Raw genomic sequence first — 10,067 nt, forward strand, 5'->3', positions numbered from 1 at the left:
CTTGTTTCCACGCAGAACACTGATTCACCATTGTGCCGAAGCCCGAAGCTAGATATTTCTCCACGAATCATATCATGGAAGATGCGTACTGACACCTAGCCTGGGAGAGTCAGAAGGTGATGGCTACTCTGCAGGCCAGTAACCAAGTATTACATATTATGCCAAGGGAAGCAAATTGTAAATTGTAGGGGCAGTAACAAGCTGCTTCTTCGTAAACAATATCCATACAATGGAATATATATGTAGTGATGTAGGATTATGTTAAAACAATGTATCCTGACAAAAACTTCGGATTATTTTGAAACACTAAATCCTGACAAAAACTTCTAACTCCATATTTTTTTTCTCTTCATAGAAGACTGGTGGTGATAAGCTTATGCCTGAAGCATTCGTCGTCTCATCAGAACACCTTAATCCAAATTAAACCCCTCCCCTTGCGGCTGATTGCCTCAGATTTGAAGTGCATCTGCAATTGATCCTGCAAGGCTTATAATTTCAAATGGGGCCCTGTTTGCTATGGCTGTGGCTGTACGGGGACAGGAATCTGTGATCCAAAAATTTGCAAATGCCTTCTTGGATCCCTCTGAAAGAAAAGAAAAATAAATAAAATACGTTAGTTTTGAATAGTAAGAAACTGAGTATGCAGAAGTACAAGAACTACCTTCGTTTTTGTGCAAAAATCGCTCCCACGATTGCTTGGGAAACACACCATGGGTGACATAAGCGCTAACCTTAGTAGCACCATGAGCAGCCAACACTTTCTGATAACCGGAAAGATGAAAAACAATTTAGTCTATCCCTAATTTTGTAGAATTCTATATAGATTAGGTCAATCCGAATTCATGAAGCTCTTATGCATGCAGAAGCCGGGGCTATGAAGATAATCTAGTGTGTGGAAGATGGTCAGAAGTCAGAACTTAGTCCACAGGTTAAACTAGAAATGAAGCGATTTCAGAATCTGCTTTTAACTAGTTTCAACCAAGAAACTAAATCTAAACTTTGTGTTCCGTTTGATGGGACGGTACAATAATATTTTCAATTAGTTTATAAGCTATAGACAAAATACTAAACCGTCCTTTACGTCTCGAGACCATGAACTGTGCTTTCCATTGTAGATAATCCATACCTGACACTCAATAAGGGTCCCTCCTGACTGAACCAAATCATCAACGATGACAACATGGCGTCCAGCAGCACTCCCCTCTTTGAGGCGAACAAATCTCTTATCACCTTCACGAACCTTCGTGCACACGACCTGTACCAAAAAAAAGAAGAAAGTATGGGTATCTTAAGGTTTTGTAGAACGATGAAAACAAACACATTCAGAGCAATAACCAAACCATTGGAAAATGCTGCAACTGCTTGTAAAATCTTTTCCATGCTCCATCATCTGGAAATGCAATGCTAATCTGGAAGATAATATAGTTAAACTGAGTAATAGAACTTTTAAGGAAAAACTTATGGTCAAACAAACAAAGAAAGAGGGCTAAGAAGGGGAAACTATCTTCATTTGTTGTACAGAAAATTATTATGGGTATACTTCCATAGCAGAACTTCTGAAGAAAAATAATGTTGAGCGAAATTACTCACATTGTCAGCATCGGGAAGCTGGTGGAGACGTTGTTTCAACAAAGGGATCCCAGTCTCGAAACATGGTAGCACATGATCCCCGAAATAAAATCTTTCCTATATATGGTATGCAAGATTAGGATCTAGCTCTTGAATGTTTGAGAGCAGTACGGCACACACAATATAAGAAGGTGAAAAGAGTGAAAAGCTTGAAGAGCTACATTATTTACAAAATGGATCAGAACATGACATCTGCAAACCATTCAAATATGTACCAGCATCATGGCAGTAAAACCAACCTGCAAAGCATGAATGTCATAGATGACTAAACTAGTTGGACCACCCCGTGATATGGGTATATTTGACAATATTCGTGCCATGGTAAATGCAGTTGCTACATCCCCTTCCTCTTCCATGCGCTCAAAAGAACCAGTTGGAAAGAATGGCAAGACCAATGTAAAAGATGCAACAAACAGCCTTGGGAGGGCAAATATGACAGACAATTGTTCAAATATGACACATGGTGAACTGAAGGAAGCCAAAAATGCAACATGACGGCCTCGAATATCTTGTGCATTGTTGATAAAAAGGTTTGGAAAACCATCATCAAAGCTCCTGAAATATGCAAAAAACAACAGATTTATTGAAACAGAACAGCCCATGTTCTATGAGACTATGATATACACTCATAGAACAAGTCCCCTCCTGTAACCTTCCTGAATATATATGACTCTATGATAGAAACAATCATTAATAATGTAATATATATTGTATCTTTACATAACTCACCAACATACACACAAATTACATCCATCATTCGTCATTCGACGACTTCATACAATAGTTGGGAAATTTTGCAAGCAACCAAATTCCCTAAACAACAGATGTACATGAAACACAATTCACCTACATATCCCCCCGCAATTTCCACTTCATACCAAGCAGTGCCCATTCGTTAATCTTCCTATGTCGCTACACTTATTCAATTTCCAATTGGTTTATCACACCTAAATAAGCTTCCACTCATCTACAACAAATTTCCAAGACTCTAGTGCAGATATGTCACAGTAAAAAAAAACCAAAAACAGACCAATATGATGAACTACAACAGACAGAGACATAACATATGAGCTAAAAGATGAAAACTTGATTAAAAACAGCATATTTGAACAATGGAGCATGCCCAGCATATAAAACTAATAGCCCACTTCTAAATTTATATACTTTAAACAAATGGTTAACTTGGTAATAAAAAAACACCATTACAAATGCTGAAATGCTTCAAAGAAGACAATTATGTATAAAAAGATAGTGAAAAAAAAAAAAAAAAAAAACTCCAGTTTATAGACTGAAGCTGAATAGAGTCAGATAATGTTGCAACTTTACGAGCAAGCTCTTCAGACTCAACACAGTAGAATAGTAGTACTTCTTTCTTCTTTGGCATCTCCATCTCTCTCTGTTTTGCACCTTTTTTCTTCATGGCACTTATCAAATATCGATATATGAAAATGTCGCGAAATGTGGTATGAAATATATTGATATTTAAAGAAGTTTGTTGAAATTTTGATTTTTCAAACCGATTTTTATTTTTATTTTTCTTGTTTAACCTCAATAAATAATTTCATTTCTTTAGTCTCCTTTAATGCCCTGTAATGCCTATTTACAAACAATATGTGTATAGCATGAAACATGTTGCATGACCTAAGATAATGTGAAATGAATCTTGACCAAAGTTAAAAATGAATATAATTGTTTTCCCACAATATTTGAGTGAGGGGAGCAAATGCTTTTGGGCCTAGGAGGTGGGGGTCCTTCTGTCTTTTTGCTCGCTCTCAGTCCCCACTGATATGTTGTAGTTATTCTAATAATATAAATTTTAGTTAGTAAAAGAGTTAAAATGTAGTATGTATTCAATTATTCAATAGTGTTTGGACTGGAAAAAAAAAAGTCCTAGCTAGATTTTAGTCATTTTTGAGCAAGTCCAATAAAAAACTATATGGGCTGTTAAAAGCAAATATAGTACTCCAACCACCAAAATGTGTTTTCAATAGGACTGTTAAAAGACTCTTAAATTTGGAAGAAGCTATAAACCCAGCCAAAATTAAAACCTTCATTAAGAAATGCTATAAAATAAATTTCAAAAATTCAATGTCCAAAAAAAAAATTAGAAAATTAATGGATTGACGACAGAAACTATCTTTGTCCGTATCCTTTAGCACCTCATCTTCATCCCTCCATTGGAAAAAAAAATTTAACAAGCTTAAATTTTTTAATTAATTTCCTTCAAAATCGGGAGTGGCGGTGGTCATTGCCCCATTCTCTATTTTACTTCTCATATATATAGAGAGTGAAATAGAGAATAGAAGTATGCCGTTTGTAAAAACAAACCGGCGCCACTTCCGTATCCCTTTATCTAGCAAACCTTTTGATTTTTTCATCCCTCTCAAATTATGGAACGGTTTTTCACTGTTTTATATTTTATTCAATTCTATTTAAAGAACAAAAATTTCTTCTGCAGTTTCGTTTTTACAAAATCGGGCTTTCATTATCTACGTTGAAGTGGCAATGGTTTTTTTTTTTTAATTTTCAAACCACGCCAGTTGAACCTGTGGTTCAAACCATTGCAACTCATTTTGGCTTTAGCTAACCATTGGACTCAGCCTTAGAACTCATTTTGGCAGCTCTCCATTGGACTCGCTCTTACATAATCACTTGCATAGACATAGACATGACATGCTTTTGAAGAAGACAGTGCTATCCTTGCTGACATCCAAAGTGTGATATGCTTTTAATTTTATGAACTTTAAAAGAGTGAATTATGCACACTGCTAAACAAAACATACATCTCCATAAACTAATCAACAGTATACATTGGGCCAGCTTATGATCTTTTAGAGACCACAGCATGATTGAAAGTTTTATAGTGGAAGACTCCTTTTCCTAGGGTCAACAAAAAAATAGTCTATATAAGGAAAAAGACAAACAAATCAAAAAGCACCACCTGTCCAGTTTGGTACCCTGCAGTGCCGTCTCACAAACTACAATCATTCCTCTCATTCAACAAAAAAAAAAAGTCCACACGTGTGAATAATATGTCTACCTTATGATTGGAAAGAAGAATATTACACGTGTCCTCATCTCATTACTCAACGAATCATTAAAACAGAATCTAAGCCGTCCATTTATAAAAAGAATCTTCAACACCTGACATCACCTTCTTTCTCTTTCTTCTTACTAAGACGCTTCTCAAAAGTTAAAAAGTGTTCAGAACAACTCTGATTTTGACTCGTTTTTGCACTCTGAGTGTGTCTCTCTTTCTCAGTTTTCCAGCTGAGAGAGAGAGAATGAATCAAGGGGTGTAGCTTTAAGCAGGTAAATTACCTTAAAAATGTGTTTTTTTTTTGTTTTTAGTATTTTTTGGATAATTTATATGTTTTTTTAAGTTGGGCAATTGTTTTTTTGGTGCAAGAAGATATATTTATGTGTTTTGGTTGATGGGCTTGTTTGTAATTCATGTTTAGTGATTTGGTTATGTGTTGTTTTTTGAGTTGTGTGAATTTTTTTTTGTTTGTGAAGTAGCAAAGTTGACTTTGAATTATGACTGGTTTTGTAGTAGTTTGGGTCTCTGGGTTACTTCTTATAAATGATGAGGTCTATATTGGCATGCCAAGTTGCTGTTTAGTTTATAAGCTCAACTAGTTGTTTTGAGAATGATTATGAAGTTTTTTTTTTTTTTGAGGGAAGATATGTTTGGATTTGGGCTATATTAGATTCTGTGAAATGCGATTTTCTGCGTAGCTAGAAAGTAATGTGATTCAGCTAGAAACTGGTTTCTGAATATGTCTGAAAATAGATCAAGATGTATGCTTGTTGGATCTGAGAGGTTGGTACCTATTCATGGCTGAAACTTGGGTTCTTCAGCTCTGTATATCTGTAATAGGAGTTTTGCATTAAATTATATATGGCTTAGCTTCAGAATTTTACGTCACACTGTAATTTATACAGAGATTTGAATTCCATAGAGTTTGGTTTGGTTGGCTGACTTTGTTTTTTTGCTTGTTCACTAATAACCAATTCACACTAGATATAGGGATTTTTTTGAAAATGAAGTGTCCAATATGGATGTGGAATCTAATCTTATGTGTACAATTCACATAGATGTGGATAAGTAGTTAGCAATCGTTGTTTACTGATACTCTGATAGTGTCATTATCTTGTCATCCCTGTTGTTTCTCACCACCTGGATTACTTATTTCAAAAACTTCCACTGCAGATTTTGGATAAAAACAGTACAGAGACGTCCTTTGTGGTAGAGACTTTAAGTTTACGATTGTATATATCATCAACCATGCCAGCATTGAGAATGAAGACCAAACCAAGCATGATTTACTCACAAGAAGGAAGTGGTCTTGGTGTCTGCCAAAAGTCAAGTAAGATATCTAAGGCCTCTTGCACTCAGGTCAGGATGTCTCAGGAAGCAGAAGAATCGCAAAGCCCTCTTCAAAATTGTCAGGATTGTAAGTAACTGCACCTTTACGTGATCCAGTTTTAATCAATCCTACTATATAAGATACACAAATCAGCTGATCCTGGGGCTGTTTAAAATGTAGGCAGTCCTTTTTCACACCAACCACATTAGCAGATAATTTTATGCGTGTGCAGTTACGTAGTAGTAAGGAATGTCTACATTTTAGACAGACCCTGGTCAGCTGATCCGTGTTCTTGTTTATGATTAGTGACAATCATTAGTTTTTTAAAATGTCCATTTCCGTTGGAAGGGGTTAAATCTGTTATGCAAATTTCTTAATTCTAACTGCGCCTACATCTTCCTACAGTGTCTTCCAACGATGAGGTATCATTTTCGGGAAATGAATGTGATGAAACTGTCGATCATCAAGATAATTTTAATGGAGGAATCCACCACTGTCAGAGTCATCCATTATCTGGATTTGATTCTCCGTCTGAAATAATGGTACAAATATATTCCTAGTTACTTTCACAGTATTTGTATGTTAATATCTTGATATCAATTCAGTTTGCTTAAAGATCTAATTTTATGCTGTCTTTTCTGTAATGCTTCTAAAATGGTTGACTTAACTACAGGAGATTCCATCAGACACATGCTCATTGGACTATGAAACTATCTTCTCGCCCATATCAGAACCAATTGAAGTCCTTGGCAAAGAGGAATTATTTAACAACTACGAAGGTATTACTTGAACTTGTTTCTTAGTTGAGGTCTATTTAAGATTTTATACTTCCTTGCATTTACTTTGTATTTGAATATGGTTTTTGTTCGCCCCAGACCTGGTTTCAACTTGCATGTGACTAGTTTCTTTTGAGAGATTTGTCAACTTAGATAGAGTAGACACTTTTTCGGCTATGTTGTAGATCTGTATCTGAACAACCAGGTCGTTTTACAAGAGAACCAATTTTCAGCAACAAATAGGACTCAACCTACCGTATATTTGGATACACTCATAGTTGACTTTAGCATTCGGTTTGATGGCTTAGGCATGAAGTGCAGGCTACGGATTCGGATAACTTAGGATGACATAGGTGCTTGTCATTCACCCTGATCATGCAACACTCTGTTCTTCACCATTAGAGTGAGCCTCGTGAATCATGATGAAGCACCCTTGTCATGCTATCTTATCCCTAACTTTAGCTTTCAATTTGATGGCTTAGGCGTGACGGTTGAAGTGCATATGTCTAAACCAGTTATTTTTATTTTTGAAAATAGTTTCAATGTATATGTCTAAGTCTAAACCAGTTAATGTACTTTTTATTTGTTTATAGCTAATTAAAACATATTAAAAGTATGTTAAAGATGATTTGTATCTTTTCTTCATTGGGAAAATTGTCTGCTGAGAATTTTCATAAAGCTTCCTTATTCTGCAGCAGCAGACAATGTCCATACTGTTTTGGCTCATTCAAAAGCCGACAACGATGATGAAAATGGAAGGCATAGTCCCTGTGATTATCAAACTTGCAATATAACAGATTTCAACATATCAGACATGACAGTTACTGGTTTACCATTTGATGGGACTGAAGAATTTAATGACATTATAGAGGCTGTTCCTTTTCCTAACTTTGAATGTCTTGGTCAAGATACGATTTTTGATATGACTGGGAGATACATGATATTACCTTTCCTTGAGGAAACTGTCGAGATCAGCAGTACCCATGATGGTGAATCTTGTGAATTAGCAATGATGAACTCAGACGACACATGCTTCTATCTAGCAATTCAGCAGATGAATACCTGTGGTCAGGAACCTGATGTCAACTCTAATTATTTTGATTCTGATGAAGTGGATGGTTCTGACTCACTCATGTTTATTAGAAATGTAACAGACCTATCTGATGTTGTTCCTGCTTTAGGCCCAATGTTGTTGCCAAAGGAAACTCGGAAAAGGAAGCTTGTCACTCTAGTTCTTGATTTGGATGGTAAGCATAATCAACTTGAAACATGGTTTTTTATTTCGTTAGGATATTTGCTATGGTAATACTGTAATAGGAATTAGGGAAAGAAAGATTGTAAATCCTCACTACAAGTCTTGTGGTTATACTTATTCCATGTGACAGCATGCATGGATTGTGTTGCTTGATACCATAAATGAAAATAACTATTTTATCAGTGTCATAAGAAATGTACATCTGTAATCAATTGGTGTGTTTGGATGATTGGAAACTGTTGTTGGGTGAAACTATATAGATTATGATATACATTCTATCCTTGTCAGAGTTATGTTGCATCTGAGTATCTTTTTTTTTTCATGATATAGTAGTGTGGAGCTAGGTTTTGAATTTCCTTACAGAGTGGTTTTTCCAGCTCTTAAGAAAAGTGTGTGACGAGAAAGTTTGTGAGACGCTAAGGATGGACATAATAGGCAATGATCTTAGGTGTCATTTTAAACAAGAAAGGGACATCTCAAATGAGAATAAAATAGACCAACCCTCATATGAAATAGTGAAATACCAAGCATTCATAATTTTAAGATGTGTTCTGTCTTGTATTTAAATCTACACATGTCAAAAATGTGTCATCCATTCGCAGCCATCTTTTATAAAACAAGTTGTCTTTTAATAATAGATTTGAAACTTACATCTTCATTTTGCAAGATGTCATTTTACATTTTTCTGTTGTATTCATTGATGCTGACTTCACATTTCTCAAGTTTAAATCTTGTTGATTTGCGCTTGTGCAGAGACGCTTGTCCACTCTACCCTGGACAATTGCAATGATGCTGACTTCACATTTCCAGTCTTCTTCAACATGAAAGAGCACACGGTGTATGTGAAACGAAGACCGCATCTCCAGACTTTCTTGGAAAGAGTCGCTCAGATGTTTGAAATTATTATTTTCACAGCCAGCCAAAGCACCTATGCTGAAAAGCTTCTTAACATACTAGACCCAGAAAACAAGTTTATTTCGAGGCGAGCTTACCGTGAGTCGTGCATCTTCTCAGATGGTACTTATACCAAGGATTTGACTGTTCTCGGAGTTGACCTTGCAAAAGTTGCCATAGTTGACAATTCACCACAGGTATTGTATTTTAAAGTATGTAACTACGACGGTTGTACATGTTTCTGTAGTGATCACGATTAAATAGCTAATCGTTTTGTTTCAGATGAATAGTGTCAATTTCATTTTAGAATATGGTAGGCCCAATCTTGTGGTCTAGTCCTTATTAGGGAGTGCCTCTTGACCATTGTCTCTAGATTTTGAGCATTATGTTTGTCATATGATCATTATTCGGTCCGAATTACCATAGATTGACATAAAATTTCTCGTTTCTGTATGTCTGGAACTCACTTAATCTTCAAAATGCAGAGATTAATATTAGGAGCATTGATTTTATATCATCAGCTTCTGATTGTTGAAGCCTTGTTCTGTCTATGCTTTCAGGTTTTCCGGTGGCAAGTGAATAATGGGATCCCAATTAAAAGTTGGTTTGATGACCCATCAGATTGTGCACTAATTTCATTACTTCCCTTCTTAGAGACCCTCGTTGACGCTGATGATGTCCGTCCTATCATTGCAAAGAAGTTCAGCAATATGGATTAGCTTTTTCTCTTTCTTCTATACTAATTTTCTATTTGCTCCTCTTTTCTAGTCTCTCATTTCATTTACAGTCGACCCTGTTCATATTCTCAACTTTCATCCCCACATGTTGTTGATCAGTTATAGTAACTGTAAGTATAGTTAGTGTTGATCGTGTTAGCTGTCTCTTCTGCAGTTCCCATCTACTCACCACGTTCAGAAAGCCTCCGGAAAGAGTTTTTTGTTGTGCTCATAGAAAGTTGTCAAGAATTCATCTTTGTTTTTTGTTGTGTACTAGAAAGACAATACCTACTGGTTTGTACATGAGTGATTTTGGAGAAAAATAAAATTATTTCTGCCTTGCCCTTTACTATGCTTCTATATATACAACTGTTAATGTCGTGGTTCTCCATGGTGGTTACTACTGCCACTGCGTTTTCAGCTCACA

The 10,067-nt window shown here is 35.8% G+C and overlaps 2 protein-coding genes across 7 annotated transcripts; one reads left to right on the forward strand and one right to left on the reverse strand.

The window, feature by feature from the left end:
- Positions 1–159: 159 nt before the first annotated feature.
- LOC147478479 (ribose-phosphate pyrophosphokinase 4-like) lies at positions 160–3,074 on the reverse strand. The gene is made up of 7 exons (XM_086581695.1): positions 2,904–3,074; positions 1,869–2,184; positions 1,591–1,686; positions 1,341–1,409; positions 1,127–1,255; positions 662–761; positions 160–583 (listed from the first exon to the last, which is right to left on the reverse strand). Exons 1-7 carry the CDS (start codon positions 3,047–3,049, stop codon positions 450–452), a joined length of 990 nt encoding a protein of 329 aa, XP_086437821.1. The 5' UTR covers positions 3,050–3,074; the 3' UTR covers positions 160–449.
- A 1,568-nt stretch (positions 3,075–4,642) lies between these two features.
- LOC147478480 (uncharacterized) lies at positions 4,643–9,989 on the forward strand. 6 transcript variants are annotated; one of them, XM_086581691.1, is made up of 8 exons: positions 4,761–4,941; positions 5,843–6,086; positions 6,405–6,541; positions 6,673–6,778; positions 7,471–7,842; positions 7,957–8,022; positions 8,784–9,121; positions 9,485–9,989. In XM_086581691.1, exons 2-8 carry the CDS (start codon positions 5,918–5,920, stop codon positions 9,641–9,643), a joined length of 1,347 nt encoding a protein of 448 aa, XP_086437817.1. In that variant the 5' UTR covers positions 4,761–4,941; positions 5,843–5,917; the 3' UTR covers positions 9,644–9,989. The 6 variants fall into 6 exon arrangements, with proteins under 6 accessions (XP_086437814.1, XP_086437817.1, XP_086437819.1 ...); XM_086581693.1 differs by having other exon boundaries at positions 4,782–4,941; positions 7,474–7,842; XM_086581694.1 differs by having other exon boundaries at positions 4,801–4,941; positions 7,477–7,842.
- Positions 9,990–10,067: the final 78 nt, after the last annotated feature.

This window comes from Coptis chinensis, chromosome 9, assembly GCF_015680905.1.
Source record: "Coptis chinensis isolate HL-2020 chromosome 9, ASM1568090v1, whole genome shotgun sequence".
Taxonomy (NCBI): Eukaryota; Viridiplantae; Streptophyta; class Magnoliopsida; order Ranunculales; family Ranunculaceae; genus Coptis; species Coptis chinensis.

What these genes read in the sequence shown, in the direction of transcription:
- LOC147478479 (XM_086581695.1), bottom strand. Translation starts at nt 3,049, where the DNA reads ATGAAGAAAAAAGGTGCAAAACAGAGAGAGATGGAGATGCCAAAGAAG. An exon ending in AGTTGCAGCATTTTCCAATG is followed by an intron (nt 1,256 to 1,340) that starts GTTTGGTTATTG and finishes TTTTTGGTACAG; the next exon opens with GTCGTGTGCACGAAGGTTCG. An exon ending in ATTTTTGCACAAAAACGAAG is followed by an intron (nt 584 to 661) that starts GTAGTTCTTGTA and finishes CTTTTCTTTCAG; the next exon opens with AGGGATCCAAGAAGGCATTT.
- LOC147478480 (XM_086581688.1), top strand. Translation starts at nt 5,918, where the DNA reads ATGCCAGCATTGAGAATGAAGACCAAACCAAGCATGATTTACTCACAA. An exon ending in TCTTCAAAATTGTCAGGATT is followed by an intron (nt 6,087 to 6,404) that starts GTAAGTAACTGC and finishes ATCTTCCTACAG; the next exon opens with TGTCTTCCAACGATGAGGTA. An exon ending in ATTATTTAACAACTACGAAG is followed by an intron (nt 6,779 to 7,470) that starts GTATTACTTGAA and finishes CTTATTCTGCAG; the next exon opens with CAGCAGACAATGTCCATACT.